The sequence below is a fragment of the Nuphar pumila genome, chromosome 14 (genome assembly GCF_984573655.1).
Source record: "Nuphar pumila chromosome 14, dmNupPumi1.hap1.1, whole genome shotgun sequence".
NCBI classification, from domain to species: domain Eukaryota; kingdom Viridiplantae; phylum Streptophyta; class Magnoliopsida; order Nymphaeales; family Nymphaeaceae; genus Nuphar; species Nuphar pumila.
The window spans coordinates 83,379,097-83,396,915 of record NC_143262.1 but is presented as its reverse complement, the minus strand read 5'-3'; the positions used below and the strand labels follow the sequence as shown (position 1 = coordinate 83,396,915).

At 38.8% G+C, this 17,819-nt stretch overlaps 1 protein-coding gene across 1 annotated transcript; it reads left to right on the top strand.

The window, feature by feature from the left end:
* Positions 1–13,044: 13,044 nt before the first annotated feature.
* LOC149817151 (NAC domain-containing protein 48-like) lies at positions 13,045–15,924 on the top strand. Its single transcript, XM_089986625.1, has 3 exons — positions 13,045–13,302; positions 14,163–14,437; positions 15,224–15,924. Exons 1-3 carry the CDS (start codon positions 13,143–13,145, stop codon positions 15,656–15,658), a joined length of 870 nt encoding a protein of 289 aa, XP_089842751.1. The 5' UTR covers positions 13,045–13,142; the 3' UTR covers positions 15,659–15,924.
* Positions 15,925–17,819: the final 1,895 nt, after the last annotated feature.

Genomic DNA, 17,819 nt, shown 5'->3' with positions numbered 1-17,819 from the left:
ACCAGCCTATGACACGCAGACACAACCTGAACATGTACAGATGTATTTAATAATTTTAGTATTTTAAAATATATAATTTCTAATTATATTTCAATATAAATGCATTTTTATATACGAAAATATCAAAAACTGCTTTTTATTCATTAAATTTTTTATGAAGGAATATGTGTTCTCGTGTCTTATATATTTTTCTCAAAAATTTATCTAATTGGATCTCAAAAATTTATCCAATGGGGGCGGCTCCGCTTGTCTGGCAGGAGCAGTTAGTGCACGTCACCTTGTGTTGGGACTTCGCAAGTTCGAACACCAAATGGTATGGTTGTATAACTGGTAGGGTCTTCCTAACCTCAGCTTTCTCTGTCAAAAAAAAAACTATGGTGCAGATGGACATACGGTATCAATGAGTTGAAGCAATATCTAATTGCTCGTTTCTTTTTTAAGTGAATCTAACCTTATAGATACGGTCTACATGCTCTGTTTGGTGGGGAACATCTTTTAAATCCAGAATCTGGTGTGTACAAGATTTAATATTGGTGATTCAAAAATCAATTGCCAGAAATGCACCGATTTTTCACAACTTAAGAAAAAAGATATTTTTATGTCGAAAAACACGATTCAAAGGCCGATCTCCGACAAATTAACTATCCTGAACACATCTCCGAACACATCTGTAGGGTTAGATAAAGTCAAAACAACTTGCACAAAATAGTTTCAACTCGTTCATACCCTATGGTCAGAAAATGCATCAAATTTTCACAACTTTAAAAAAGGCACTTTTATGTCAAAAAAAAAAAGATCCAAAGGTTGATCTCCACCAAATTAACTATCCACAACCAGCAAACTCATTTATATTGTATGCACATCCCCACCAAAGACTTATCCCCTCTCTCTCTCTCTCTCTCTCTCTCTCTATATATATATATATATATATATATATATATATATATATAGTAATGGGTAGGTGCTAAATGATACGCTTTAAAATGATACATGCTAAATCAGTTTTCTGCTCTTTTGGTATTCTTTTTGCAGTTCCGACCCCATAAATGTGTTGGGCATGGTCGATTTACGAGGAATCCACACCTAGATCATGTATTTTAGATGAAAAAAATGATATTTAGAACCTAAAAAATTTATAAAGATTTTGGACCATTGATTTTTTGAATAAAACACCCACGTATCGAACACTTGAAGAGCTGATCCCTAGCTATAAAATCAAAAAAATATATAGATCACATTCATATGGCCAGAATTTAAAAATAAAATGAAAAAACCCTGAAAAAACTCATTTAGCACCTACTCAAACTCTCTCTCTCTCTCTCTCTCTCTCTCTCTCTCTATATATATATATATATATATATATATATATATATATATATATATATATATATATAATGGGCTAAGATTTGTTACAGCCGTCTGTACGTGCAAATGACATAGCAAATGCGATGGAACCCCGTGTTTGTTTTATTTTTTCTCACATCTAACACCATAGATATGATCTACAGATTTTGTTTAGCAGGAACCCGCTTTTAGATAGCCAAAATCTGATTTGTATGTAGGTTTTTCCTCAACGGGTATAAAGGCATCGATTTTCTTGACTCATAAAAATATATATTTTCATCTAGAAAACATAATCGGAGAGTGGATTCCTACTAAATCAAGCATGCTGAACAATCTATGATGTTAGATTGTGTCAAAATAACTTGAATCGTGAGTTTCAAACTAGATTGTAGGTACAATCAATTATAGGAAATATAAATCCTATATATATATCCCACCTTGGTCCAAATTTTTTCCCAATAGGGTCCCGTTCAAGGTGGGCGAGACCCACCCAACAGTGTGGGCTGTGCCAACCCTAGCTAACAATGTCTAAGGTCGGGTCAGGGTGGGCACACCCCGATCCAACCCTCTTTTTCAGGAGTCCCACAATCCCACTCCTCTCTCTCTCTCTCCCTCCTGATGTAGGACACTTCTCTAGACTCTGGCCGCGTCAGTAGTGGTGAGCACTCCGCTGCCTTGGGGTCTCTCTCTCTCTCAACTTTGCGAAATTGCATCTGATGGTTCGCCTTCCAGTGACATCTCTAGTGCACTTCTTTTGGCCCTGGTGGCTGGCTCTTCTTCTTGTTTTCATTTTTTTCTAAAACGTAGGATAGGATTTTCATTTTAGGGGTTTTCTTAATTTGTTTTTTTTTTTTTAATTTCAATTAGTATAAGGTATTTAGGGGTTTAGATTTTTTATTTAGTTTTTTTTGAAATAGCATAGAATTTTAATGAGTGTTTTAGGGTTTTGTTTGTTTTTTTACTTTCAATTAGCATAATGTATTTAAGGGTTTAGCTTATTTATTTGAAATATCATGAAATTTTCATTAGGGTTTTAGGATTTTTTGTGTTTTGTTTTTCAATTAGCATTAGGCATGGATATAAATGCTTGATTTTTATTAGAATATTAGGGATTTTAATTTTTTCTAATTAACATAAATCTAGGATTTTTTTTAGGATTTAGGTTATTAATTTGGATTTTTCCAAATGACATGAATATATAATTAGGGTTTTAGGTTTTTTTTGTGCTATTTTCTTTCAATTTTCATTAAGCATGATTTAGTTAATGAATGCTTGATTTTGATCATCAACCCCTAAATTTGATTTTTGTTAGGATTTAAGCCTTTTATTTTGGCTTTTCAAATGATATAAATATTTAATTATTTTTTTAATTAGCATATTTATGAACAATGTTTGTTAGGATTTAAGGTTTTGATTTGTTTTTTTTATAATGATACAAATATTTAGTTTATGATTTTAGGAGTTTTTTTTTTATATTTTTAAAATTTTAATTAAGCATCAATCTATGAATATTATGTGATTTGATTTTTGGTTAGAATATTAGGCATGTTTTTATCAGTTAATATAAATGCATAATTTATGACATTTGTAGAAACTAAAGATTTTATTTGTTTTTTTAGAATAACATAATTGTTTAGTTATGGTTTTAGTTTTTTTGTGTATATTTTTTAAATTACGATTAGGCATGAATTCATGAATATTACATGTTTTGATTTTGGTAAGAATATTAGGTTTTTCTATCAATTAGCACGAGTGCATAATTTATGATGTTTGTAGTAATTAGGGTATTGATTTTGCTTTTTTTAGAATGACATAAATGTTTAGTTATGGTTTTTGGGTTTGTGTGTGTTTTTTATTTTTTTAATTACTATTTAATCATGAATCCATGAATATTGCATGATTTTAATTTGGTTAGAATATTAAAGTTTTTTTTTATCAAGTAGCATAAATGCATAACTTATGATATTTGTAGGAATTAAGGTTTTGATTTGGTGTTTTAGAATGACATAATGTTTAATTATGATTTTTTTGATTTTTTAATTACCATTAAGCATGAATCCATAAATATTGTATGATTTTATTTTGATTAGAAAGTCAAGTTTTTTTTATCAAGTTAGGGTTTTGATTTATGTTTTTACTCTTTGGCGCATTTTTTGTGCCTCTCTAATTTAGAGGTTTTACTATGCATGCCTTTATATAAAATTAAACCTAGGTGCATTTGTGCCCATCCTAGTGTAGATTCTTGGCTCTGCTTTTATATATATATATATATATATATATATATATATATATATATATATATATATATATATATATATATATATATATATATATATATATATGAGAGAGAGAGAGAGAGAAAAAGCTGGAAGTTAAAAAATTCAACAAATTTTAGATTTCCTATATCTTTTTAGATGTGATTAGATGACGTTAATAAGGGAGAGAATCTGATTCTCTAATCCGATATCCAACTTCTATCATCTCTAATCAAGCAGCGAAGGATTCTAAAAGAGTAGCACCCTGATTTTTTATTTGCATCCGGGGATAGCGGGTCGGGCACAGGACACCAAGGTCCGACTAAACCCGCCCAACGGTGGGGCCCATCCAAGCCCTATAGCCCAATGAACATGGTACGATTCCCTCTCAAGATGCCAATACAGACTTCTGGATATGGCGGCGATACTCTCGTACCAGAAAAAGATTGAACCGACTTAGATGGATAAGGAAGAAACTGGGTCCAGGTGGGCCCGGTCTAATCCCCAGCATTTGACCCAATCCAAAGTGGGCGAGATCGATGCTTGGAAGGCCTAACATGAAGATGTCACGATGATTCCTAGTGCTTATCCAAAGTGGGGGCGAGATCAATGCTTGGAAGGACGACCAAGATCATGACAGCCTGGATGGGTCCCCCTTAAAAAATTAAACTTTTATGGTTTCAAACAAGCTTTTACAGTTTCAAATGCCGTTGAAGGGTGAAATTAAAGGCCAGTTTTTTTTTTTTTTCCTTTTTCAGTCCTTTTTTAAGCAGGGATGCAGTAGACTGGGAGAAAATGGGTCCCGTCCTGTTTGGACCGGGAATGGAGGACATGAAACGTTGATGGAGGCAGTGTTGTGAGAGGCGTACGCCTCAGTACCTGAAGCCTACGCCTCAGAGGCGAGGCGCACGCTCAAGGTACTGAGGCGTTGCTGTGATGCGCCCCTCATCAACCTCCGACCAGTTGTGACCACCGATCACCGGAGTTGCTGTGCTGCAGCTGCTGCTCAGTCTTCTCTGACCACCGAACGACCGGCATATCCCTCGCTTCCGTACCAGCTGGGCGGGTGGTCCTTCTCTTACTGCCTCCCCTCCCACCGCTTCACTTCCATTCCAGTTGTGAGAGGCGTACGCCTCAGTACCTGAGGCGTACGCCTCAGAGGCGAAGCGCAGGCTCAACGCCTCGCTTCGCCTCATCGCATTTAACAACCTTGGATGGAGGCAGGGATGGATGTTAAAATTGCCTGGCTGTCCCGTCCCATCCCATCCCCGATTCTCGTTAGTAAGATAACTAAAATATCTATAATGATTTAATGATTTAATAAAATTTCATATAACTCTTATCTATATATATATTCCCCCCCCCCCGCCCCTTCTTTGAGTGGCCATTTTCCAGTAAGCTCTCCTTCTTCTAGTCAACACGGTCAACCCTTGGGCGGTTCAATCTTCTTCAAGGATGACAATGGACCAGAGAGAAATGGAGTCCTGCCTCGGCTTGCCCGATTTGGACCGGGAATGGAGGACAAGAAATAGGGATGAAGGTTAAAATCAAATCCCATGCAGGGATGAAGGCAGGAATGAAAGGCACAATTTTGAGATGGAGTGGGGGCAAAAACCTTGTCCCCCATATCCACTCCGGTCCACTGCCATCCCTACATTTAAGTAGGGGTGGCAAAATCTGATCCGATCCGACCCGCCAACCCACTTCTTAGCCAGGTTAGGGTTTGGCTTAAACGGGTTCGTGTCGTAAACGGGTCGACACACCTAACCCGTTTACTAAACGGGTCATGTTCATGTTAGGGGTATGCCAACCCGCCAACCCGTTTGACCCGTTTAATAAACATGTTAGGCAGGCAGGTCAACCCGTTTACACGAACCTGTCAACCCGCCGACCCATATATATAAAAATTTATCTAACCCTAACTCTCACTACAAGAAAAATGCTAATTAGCGACGAATTTTTTTCATCGCAAATTTGTGATAGATTAGCGAGAGAAAACTATCTGTCGCTAACATTCGAAATATTTGCGAAATTAGCAACGGAAAGTTTTCTCTCACTACTTCCGTCGCTAATGAGCGATGAAATTTTTCCGTCATCAAATATTACAAGAAAAATGCTAATTAGCGACAAAAATAACGAGGAAATATTTTTGTCGCGAATCTGTTGCTAATTAGTGAGGGAATTTTTTCGTCTCTAATCCGTCCCTAATTAGCGATGAAAAAATTCCGTCGCTACTTTTCGATTTAAACCAACCCATCTAAAGCGCAAAATTTTCCCTCTTTCTCTTTGCAAAATTTAAACTGACTACTTCGTGGAGGACCTCTTTGACTTCTCGAACGAGGACGACCTCGTGGCAGAGGAACGCGAGGAAAAAGAGGAGTCGGAGTCGCCCGCCGGCGCTGGAGGACCGGGCCGGCCCGACCTCTCCGGTTCGGTAAGTGGTTTTCCTTTACGAGCGTGGCTTTCCGTTCTCGGCCTAACGATTTTGTTAGGGGTTCTGGTTTCAGGTTGACGGACAAGCGAGGGAACCAGGTCGGGAGGACACCGAAGAGTGCACCAGTTCAGAGGTGCAGCCACTGCGTTGTGCAGAACACCTCACAGTGGCGGGCCGGGCCGAACAAGAGGGGAACCAGGTCGAGAGGGCGCCAGAGAGCGCTAATGAGAGTGCACCGGTTCGGAGGTGCACTCTCCTGCGTTATGTAAAAGACCCCGCAATGGCGGGCCAGGCCGAAAAAGCAGGGAACAAGGTCGGGAGGGCGCTGGAGAGCGCGTCGATTTTGTGCAAAAGACCCAGCAGTAGCGGGCCGGGCCGCTCGAGTGTAACGTATGTGTGGTGCGGTACAAGTCCGACCTATTGCAGCCAGAATACCGCCCGACAGGGAGAATTTTTTTTTTTATTTTTTTTAAAAATTTAACGACGGATTAGCGACGAATATTATCCATCGCTAAGTTAAAATGATGATGGACTAGCGACGAATATTATCTGTCGCTAATTTAAAATAGTAACAGACTCGAGATGGATCATGTCCGTCGTTAATCTGTCACAAATTAGCGATGAAAGTAGCGACAAATCATTTTGGTCGGTAATTAGTGATGAGAAATATGCGGCGAACGCTATCCGTCGTTAATCCGTCGCTAAGCTGTTTAGTGATGGATTAGCGACGGATTAACGACGGATAACGTCCGTCGCTAATCCACATTTTTCTTGTAGTGTCTGACCCGCCAACCCGTTTAATAAACGGGTCGCCGTGTCCTGTAATCGTGTTGTGTCGACCCAACCCGTTTATTAAACGGGTTGGCGGGTCGGAGTCAGGTTACCCTTTTAATAAATGGGTCGTGTTCGTGTTTTTCACATCCGACCCGTTTAATAAAGGGGTCGTGTTCTTGTTGAGGTATTTTGACCCACCAACCGGCCGACCCGATTGCCACCCCTACCTTTAAGTGACCAAAAGAGTTACAAGGGTTATAAATGGATGAAATGGATCCCACCAGACCCAATAAGTCTAGGGTTGAATGGAATAGTTATCTACCTAAATGTCGCTTGGTTTGAATTAGGGATGTAAACTGTTAGGATTCTGATCAAATGTGGCCAATGCCATATTCTACTAATTGGATGTTGGCTAGATAGATTCGAATTCGGATTCAGGTTAGGACAGTAAAAAAATTGCACCAGATCCTTTTTTTTTTTCATGTAAACATATTCGAACATCATCTGAATTTAGATATTTGTTGGATTTGATAAAAAAAAATCAAAACAATATCCACATCCATTATAATTGGATATGGTTTTGGCTTACCAAATGCAACTAAACAGAATTGAATTCAGTTGGATATAGGATAAAATCTGATTCATTCACATCCCAAATATGGATGGTATCAGATTAATTTTTATCCAAATTGGACCGAAGACAAGATTGCCTCCTTGATGTGGAAAGATTACTGCACAACAAAAGTGTGTGTTTTTGTTGTCCCAGACCAGCCTAATAGAGTAGGGATGTAAATGGGTCAGACTTGGTTCGGATTTGTCCTAGTCAGATTCCAGACATGATTTGGATATGGATGAGAAAGACTATTACCATATGGGGATCCATTGATTCTAATCAGATAATGTATTCAGTTTTGGATGTTAATCGGATCTAGATGTAGAAATCTAAAATGGTATCCAAGTCAAACCCATTTAGTTAATTAAACCGGAATGCTTTACCAGATCTGACTAAAGCAGTACCATGGGTCGGTCGGTTGGATCTCTGACCCAAGTCCAACTAGCGCTACCAACTGCTTGGATATCCGACCCATCAGAGTACACCCAATGTCCCGAATCGCCCATATATATAACGTGTAGTTGGGTATGGGTTATGTTGGATCAAGAAAAGGAAAGCCCAAACCTGACCTATGTAATTTAAACAGTACACCAAATGAATTATTTTTACTTAAAAATGCAAATAAACTACTTGGGCCGGGCCAGTCCAATATCCGACAAAAATCATAGCTCAAGCTTGAGGCCCATATCTGTATATTACTCGAGCTGGGTTCAGGTTGACACAAATAGAATACAGGTTAATGTTTTTCACATCCAAACCTGGAATTCAGATTCGGGTTGGGTTGGATACCTGATACGGATCTGACCCAACACAATCCAATCAATTTCTTTTCTATGGTCAGGTCTGACCCTATTCCGACCCAGATCAGGTTCCTTGTGACGGATTTGAAACCACTGAAGCAGGTATGATTAGTTATTCGGGTCGGACTCACAAGATCCAAGTAGTATATGGACTTGGGGTTCGTTTATGAAAGTCCAAATAAGACTCGTTTGACAAATGAGTTCCAACTAAGGTCCGAAAAATTTCAGTATAAAATGTATTAAAAGTCAATATTTTTACTGGGTCTGGCATATGCCATCTATATCTGGACCCAGATATGGTTTCGCTTATGATAGGTCTGGTCAGACCCAGAACCGGTAGACAGTTGTACCTTAAAACTGGATCTGGTGAAGTTCCAACTGACTGACAGGCCTAACTGGAACCAACTCATGGTTAATCATTTTATAACTTTATATAGTGTAGCTGGTCTCTGGCTGGACCCAGATTCGAATCCTTAAACCTGATTGAAGCTGGATCCTAAATCAGATCCAAAGAAGAATGTGGTCCAAATCTGTGTCTCAGTCCTTCCTAAAGGCCCAAGTTTTTTGACAGCCACGGATTTTCTGCACTGTCCAAGAAGCATCCTATTGTCACATGCCTAACACGTGTTTCCTGAAGTACAAAAGCGGATAAAGGTTAGGCTGGATCCAAACCCTCCACCGATAAAATTATCTTTCGCTTTTGATTTGTCACATCACCCAAAAAACACTTCATTTTCTTAACTGAATAATATCTTTGCTCAAATCTCAATATTTTAATTGTATATATAAAAATACCAAAAAACAAAAAATCAAGATAATCATTATCCATTGATTTTGCTTACTAAATACATTTTATATAGGGCCGTCAACAGGTCCAATATGGTTCACAACTAGGGGTGTCAACGGGTCGGGTCTGGTTTGGACCCAGGTAAAACCAGACTTGGATAAGATTTTTGGGTATGGTTGGGTCCGGACCCGAGTCTACTATAAGAGAAACCATACACGGATCCTATAAGAACTACATGAACTAGACCCGAACCATACCCGATAAAATAATAATTTTTTAACTTTTACAATAAAAAATTGTGAATCTTAATCGGAACTCAGCTCAGGCCCGGGTCTGGTATAAAATTTCACAAACCATACCCGGATCCATGTATTAATTAGAACTTTATGTCCAGGCCCAGCTCTTAATCGGGTCTTCTTATTTGTCACCATACTGGACCCTATAGGGTTTGGTCGATCTGTTGACACCCCTATTAATAACCAAGTGGATCGGAACCCGGACGTTTAGCTGCGGGTATCTGGTTTGAATCGAGGTCTAATTAGATCCACCATAAAGAAAACCATACCTGGGTCCTATGAGGATTACATGAGTACATGAGCTCCTTATAAAATAATAAATTTTTAATCTCTTTTACATTGAAAAATTATGGATCTTAATCAAAACTGGGGTTGAATATGGGGTCTCACAAATTATACTTATGTACTAATCAGACACTTAAGATTCGACCTGAGTTCAAATCAGACCTTCTTCTGTCACCAAATCCTTGACCTTATAGGGTTTGATATGGGTCGGGTATGCATCCAACCCGACTCATTAACACTTAATTTTATATCATTACTCCAAAGTTTATAAAACTATTGAGTGAAATAAAAAGAAAATTCATTAAGGCCACAAAATGACAATTTAAACATGTCCCACCTCATCTTGGCATATAATTATATCTTTATTTTATTCCAAAGTCACATGAAATATTTGGGATATTAAAAGGGTGACTATGGGGGAATATTTTTAACAAACAAACTTCAAACATACCTCTTTTGGTGTGTGCTCTCTCTCTAGTCAAAGCCCACTATATCTGTAACTTTTAAACCATTTTCTAGTCCTCCTTATCAAACTGCATCTTTTGGTTGCACTTTGGTGCAATGTTGTCAGTATCGGTATCGGCCTTGAATCGTTTCGCCACCGATTCAGCTGTATTCGCCCCGACACCGCACACCGACACCGACACTGAGACACCGATACTGAAGTTAATCGTTCAGTATCGGATTAAAAACACAAAAAAAATTATTAGGTGCCAATCATGACGTGACATGTGTTAAAATCATTAAAAAATAACCGATTCAGGCTTGCAGAGTATCGATTTTCTGCCTATACATATAGGCCGATACGCACCGATACTGATAACATTGCTTTGGTGTTCTTTTATCAATTCATGTTCACATGTATGTGATTCGTTTACTCTTAGGTCAGATTCCAAGCATTCAATGCGTCAGCCAAGCATCCTTGCTCATCAAGTTGTCCTGTTTCAAATTTTCCTGGTGGGTATTAATTGGCTCACCAACTTTTTTTAACTTTAATAATTTTTGTAAATAAGCTTTGGTTTTTATTATTAAATTTCTTAATCCAAATTTTATAAGTTTTTCATTTATTCATGTAAAAATGTCCAATTATTTTGCATGTAAAATTAAAAATATATGCACTTCCATTGGTAGGGTTTTGTTATTAACATCAGTTTAAAACTTGCTCCCAATACCATAAAAACGACTTATGAATATCACCATATTGATAGGATGTCACTAGTTCAAAACCCACAAGTGCAAGTCACTTTCCACGAGGCCGAAACTGGGTGTACTCTCTAGTGAGCAAATAAGGCTTAGGGTTTTGTGAAATTAAACTTAGTTAGGAAGTTATATATATATATATATATATATATATATATATATATATATATATAAAAGACTAATTAAGCCAAGCTTGGAGTTTGGCATAGTGGGATGGGACTTAGGCCAACAAGCAGCTAGTTTAGGTTCAAATCTCATAGGCATCATTCTTTGTGCAAGCCTAAGCTTGGTGACTCTTTGGAGGAAAGGGTTTAGCTCGTAGAGTTATTACACCTTAGGCACAACAATTGTAAGTATGGCAGGCAAAATGAGTGCGGCTAGGTCTTTGATCTTGGGGTGGTTTCTCTAGGGGTGGCAAAACCTGACACGACCCGCCAACCCGCCTCTTAGGCGGGTGCGGGTTGGGCTTAAGCCAACCCGTTTAATAAACGGGTCGACCCGCCTAACCCGTTTATTAAATGGGTCGGGTTCGGGTTGGGGGTATGCCAACCCGGCTGACCTGTTTAATAAACGGGTTAGGTGGGCGGGTCAACCCGAACCGCCAACCCGTCGACCCGCCAACCTGACCAGTGAACCTGAGAACCCATTTACCTGACCCAACCCATTTATTAAATGGGTTGGCGGGTCGTGTCGGGTTACCCGTTTATTAAATGGGCCGGGTTCGTGTTTGCCACAACCGACCCGTTTAAAATGGGTCGGGTTCGGGTTGAGGTATGCTGACCCGCCAACCGGACACGATTGCCACCCCTAGGTTTCTCGGCGTAAATATATATATATATATATATATATATATATATATATATATATATATATATATATATATATATAATCTTTGAATAAAGAGAAGCATTGTCGTCACTGGCACACCTTATTGTGAAACTTTTGTCACATATTATTAAAGTTGGATAAGGTTTGATAATGATGATGAACTTGCTAAATATAACATTATTTAAATTATAAAAAATGTGTATCAAATCTGTGCAGCAACTGTTGTAGTCAAAACCTATGGGTTAAAAAATGGTCGACTTAGACTATCTTTTGACTTAGAATTTGGACTGCATTTTCTACCTATTTTGGCTTCTTACTTTAATTTTATTTGAAAAACTAATTAATAGACAATATTTTAAGCAATTACCTTCCGTTAATCAAGCAATAGTTTGGGATGGGTGTTGAGACTATATATTGGGGTGTAAATGGGTCGGATTCAGGATAGTGGTTGTGCGATTTTTTTTGCTGTTCCGGATCTAATTCCAATATGAATCCCCATGTATTTAACTGTTCCGAATCCGAACAGCCTACATTTCTAGTTGAGACCAATGTTGTCAGTATCGGTATTGGCCTTGAATCGTTGGGCCACCGATTCAGCTGTATCTCGCCTGATACCGATATTCAATTGAATCGTTCTGTATCAGCCAGAAAATAATAAAAATATATTATGTATCAATGATAACATGATACTTTTTAAAACTATTAAAATAATTGTTTTTTAATATTTTCTGTATTTATTTAAAAAATAGCCAATTCAGGGTGGAAACGTATCAATTCTCTGCCGATACTATGCGTATCGGTATCGGCTCGATACACACGGATACTGATAACATTGGTTGGGACCAATGAGAGCAAACCCATACCACTTTCCTTACAATGCCGACGACCCATTTGACCATTACAAGCAACCAAGTTGCTGAAAAAAAAAATCAAAATCAAATAAAAAATTTAAAAAATAATTATAAAATAATTAACAAGTTAAGAACTTAATTAGAGAGCATTGATCCAGGTCTAAACTCGTCAAGTTTTCGAGGATCAGGCTCCAGTTGACTACTTTCCAGTCAAAACTCCCCTCACTTCCGTTCCGCCCCCCCTCCAACTAATTCCGTGACGTCACCTCCATGACGTGGTCCATCTCGTGGCCCTACGTGTCATCCTGCCACGTCATCCGTTTTCGCCGCTGAATATGCCGACTCCGCCACCGTCCAAAACGGATGATGTAAGCGATGAGCAAACGCCGACGGGGGCAGATGTGGGGCTGAGTTGCAGCGATGGACACGTGGTGATCAAACGCATCGGTCAAGGCTAAAGTCGAACGTGGTGGGCGCTGGCGCACGTTGCTTCTTCACAGAGACCTCCTACACGTGCGAATCTCGTGCTCGTGAACCTCCTCCTATAAATTTGCTTGTCCTCCCCTTATCATCAACGTTGCGATTGAAGAGAAAAAGAAGAAGAAAAGAAGAGATAAAGAAAGAAAGGAAAGTTTTTTCTAGAGAGAGAAAAAAAAAGGAAGAGAGAGAAGGGGAATGACGGCAGATCTTCATCTTCCCCCTGGGTTCAGGTTCCATCCGACGGACGAGGAGCTCGTTTACCACTACCTCTGCAGAAAATGTGCCTCCCAGCCTATCTCTGTTCCAATAATAGCAGAAATTGATTTGTACAAGTATGATCCATGGCAACTACCAGGTTGGCTCTCTCTCTCTCTCTCTCTCTCTCTCTCTCTCTCTCTATATATATATATATATATATATATATATATATATATATATATATATATATATGAAATTGAGGCCTGGCCTTGTTGGTATTTTGGTTTATAGTATTTTAAGTTTTGAGATGCGTGTAACTTGGTTTTTTAAATTAATGGCGTTTTTTTTTAAGAACTAAAGTTGTTAAACTTTAATTTTTTTGTGCATGCTAGACAATTATACTAAAAAAAAGTTGATTCTTTTTGAAAATTTTGGATGTTGGTAATTGGGGTTGAGATTTAATTTTGTTTTTTTTTTTAAAGGTGGAGGTCTAAAGTTGGGGTTGGATAAGATTGCATGCCTTTTTTTTTATGGTGTTTTGGGTACTTTTTAAGGTATTGATTCGTTGTTTCTTTTTTATCAAATCTAAGTGTATTTTGAAGTAGATATTTGTGGTGGAGTCTAAAAAGATGAAAAAAAAGGAAAAAGATAAAATGGTAAATACCACTTTTATGGTTCTTAACATCAACATCTCTGAATTTTTTAGAACTAAACTTTTTTCCAAACTTTTCTTTATCTGATTTTCTAGTCTTTTACACTCATGCCTCTTTTCTTTTTTTTTCCCAACTTTCAAGGTTATATTTCAACATATACCTTCATATTATTCTGTCTCAACACCCAATTTACAAAATTTCTCCCCTTCTCCAAAACGAAACAGAGATGAGAGATACATATTGGCACAGAACAAAGACCAGAAAAATCATGTTTGGGAGTTCTTAATTTTTTCCTTTATGATTTTCTAATCTTGATAGCATGGAAGCTAACCCTTTTGCTTGAACCTTTGAATCATGGTTGCAGGGATGGCTCTGTATGGAGAGAAGGAATGGTTCTTCTTCTCCCCAAGAGACAGGAAGTACCCAAACGGGTCCAGGCCGAACCGAGCGGCCGGCTCCGGCTACTGGAAGGCGACCGGAGCCGATAAGCCGGTCGGAAACCCGAAGCCTGTGGGGATAAAGAAGGCCTTGGTCTTCTACTCGGGGAAGGCGCCAAAGGGGGAGAAATCCGATTGGATAATGCATGAGTATCGGCTCGCAGACGTTGATCGCTCGGCTCGCAAGAAAAACAGCTTAAGGGTAAGTCTCTTATACATCTTTCTCTCACAAGAATATGGTTGGGAATCATGTAAAGTCTCACCAAGTTCATGATCTTTGTTATATTTTTTTCCTTCCCCAACTGAACTAAGAATCGAGTCCATGTACTTATTGATTGGGAATCATGTGAAGTCTCACCAAGTTCATGATCTCTGTTTTTTTAACCTTTTCTTCTTTCCTCCCACGCAAACCAACGATTGAGTTCATGAACCTTGTCGATTGCAATCACATGAAGTATCACCAAGTTCGTGATTTACATTCCTTTTCTTTTTTGTCTTCAGACTAGACCAACAATTTAGTTCATGAACTCTGTCGGGATTTGTTTGATACCAAACTTAGGTTGGTACAGCTTAGTCCCCTGAATTTCGTTAGATTATACCGTCTCTTTCTCTCTCTCTCTCTTTCATAGTTTTCACACCATACCATGGCCATCATTGCTATCATCCTTTCCATCCTTATCACTACAAAACTTTTTTTTTTCTTTTTTTTCCATAAAAAATATATACTTTTCCTTTCATACACAATCATCGTCATCATTAGGATATTTCGTCGAGTTCATGAACTTGATCACCTGCCAAACGCGTATTTGATTCGACATTTTGAACATGTTTTTGGTGTACGTTAGCTGGCATGGGGGATGCCAAATGGCCAATTATTATTGTCCTATTCTTTGTAGTCTTTTCACATCATGACCATCATCATCATAATCATCATATTATGATTAATAAATCTTTGGTTATTGATAAACTATTTTTCTTAATCATGCAGCTAGATGATTGGGTATTATGTAGAATATACAACAAGAAGGGCTTGACTCGTATGCCAGAGCAAACCAAGCAGAGTAACAAGAGCTGGGAGTACAGCAGCTTCATGCTGGAGGAAGAGAAACCAGAAGTGACCCAGCAGACCGGAGCCCAGTTCATGGGCCGGCCTTCTACTGAGTTCATCCAGATGGATAGCTCGGACTCAGTTCCGCGGATGCACACGGACTCGAGCTGCTCTGAGCACGTGTTGTCGCCGGAGTTCGAGGTCCAGAGCGAGTTCAAGTTGAGGGACTGGGACAAAGGGTTCGATTCCGAGATCAGCTTTGAGAGCTTCATGGGTTCCTCCTTCCCCCAATTGGTGGAGCCCCAGTTTGCACCACAGTTGTTTAGGGAGCCTTCCTTCAGTGATGTGCTGATGTACTTGCAGAAACCCTTCTAGAGTGCCCATGGATCTCACATTCTTTCGCATGCTTGCGTGCGCGCGTGCACGGACCGAACAATCAATATGTGTATACATACATACATGCTCTATTTGGGCTGATTTGTGCCATTCCTGTTAATGTATGTAATATGCAATATAATTGAATAGAAGGATGGGGTTAGATCATATTGAGGTTCATTTTGTTCTAGATCCACTAAAGTTTGTAAGACCACTGGAGGACATCATAGACTGATTCCTATCTAAATTGGATTAAAGGACTGCAATCTCTCTCTCTCTCTCTCTCTGTGTGTGTGTGTGTGTCTTTGGCAATTAGAAAACCTATGTGGGTTTTAGGGTGGCCCATGTGGATCAGGCATTTTATTTGGATTCAATTCAAAGTTTGCATACATTTTAAATGGATAACCAACTTAAATACTTGAGAAATTGCTAATCAGTTAAAATCAAATAACTCACATTTCCAAGACTTGTGATCATAGACAAAGTTAAGCCCCCCACAAGGGCTATGTGGACCTGACTAGGTGGATAGGTTTAAGGCATTTAAGTTGAAAGGATGTCACGAGTTCGATACCAGATGTGTATGCCTTAATTTTGCTTTAAAGCCGAAGCAGCAACCTGCTTGGCTGGCCAGGGGGCGGCCGAAGGGTTTTAAGTTTCAACCATTTGGGGGTAGCCCCAACGGGGGGTTGGCGTAGTGGGGTGAGGCCTTGGTTGTTAAACGGGCAGTCAAGGTTCGATTCTCATGGACGCAGCCGGCATGCCGATAGGTATGGCAGGATGAGCAAGTGCGACCAGGTCTTGGTGCTGACTGCGGGTTAGAAATAAGAAAACCACCTGGGGGGTAGGCCATACGGCAGAGGATCAATCTCCCTTAGACCCCATCACTTGAACCGGAGTTTTCTTTCAATAAATATCAAAAACTAAAGTAGAGTTTTAACATATATTGGATTTAGTAAGAATACACGTATATATGTCTCTACACCGTATCATATTTATATTTTCTAGTTCATGTTCTAAGTGTCATGTTATTCCACACCAAAAGGACAATATATCATCATAAATATATACTTCCAAGAAGATTGACATTTTCTCAAACTTTTGCAAATACAAAAAAAAAAATCAAAACCTCAAACATTGCAAAATCGTCGAAAGCAACATAGGCAAAATAACTATAACCTAAACAAAAAAGGAAAAAAAATGACAAAAAAATGAAGAAAACATGAATTTCCCGCTCAACATCTAAACAAAAAACGATCGCAGAACAATAATTGAAACCCTAAAAATCAGATGCAGACACGAATTCCCCACTCATTAGAGATCAAATACGATGGCAACAAAGCCGCATCAAACAGTTCCAAAGAAAATACAAAACAAAACAAAAACAAAAGTGAAATTCTTTAATCTTCCATGCTCAATCTTGCCCTAGGCGAAGCATCTGAAACGAATAAAAAAAAAACAAAAACAAAAAATCCAAGCATGCTAAAAAAAAATCGGTTACTGAAAACCCTAAATCAACTTTTGCAATCCATGCAATGTTAGGGGCTTTCACAGCAAGGAGATCATCTGACAAATCGAATTTTCCGGCGGCCATCCTCAAACCTTCTACAGATGAAAGAATTGAGGAGGAACCAAAGCGATCAGCAGCAGGGTGTCCGAGAGCAATGATAGACGAGGGAAGAATCCACCGACAGACGACCAAAATGGTTAGAGAAATCGGGGGAACAGGTAGAATTTAGGGTGAGAGAGGGAGAGGATTTGATCGTGATGAGGAAGGAAGACAAAACCAATCTCGCCGTCGGCTGCCCCTTTGTTCACTACACAGGGCCAGGGGAGAGATAGGTTCGACCCCCTTTGCCTGTTTTTTTTTTTTTTAAATTTGTTTTCCTGTTCGTGTTCTCTTCGTAACAGGGGTGAAACAAAAATTTCACATTATTATGAACGTGACAGACGACATTATGCGTGTTTGCTGTGTCCAATGTTTGTTACAATTTGTGTTATTTTTGTGTTTTTTGTCCTATGTGACGTGTCATCAAATGTGCCCTTAGGGTATATATATGTTTGATCGTTTGTCTAGGGTTGAACAAAATGAACATAAAGAACGGCTTTGTTCTTTCCGTAACAACTGTTCCAAGTCCAACGTTTGTTTGGACTATATTCAAAT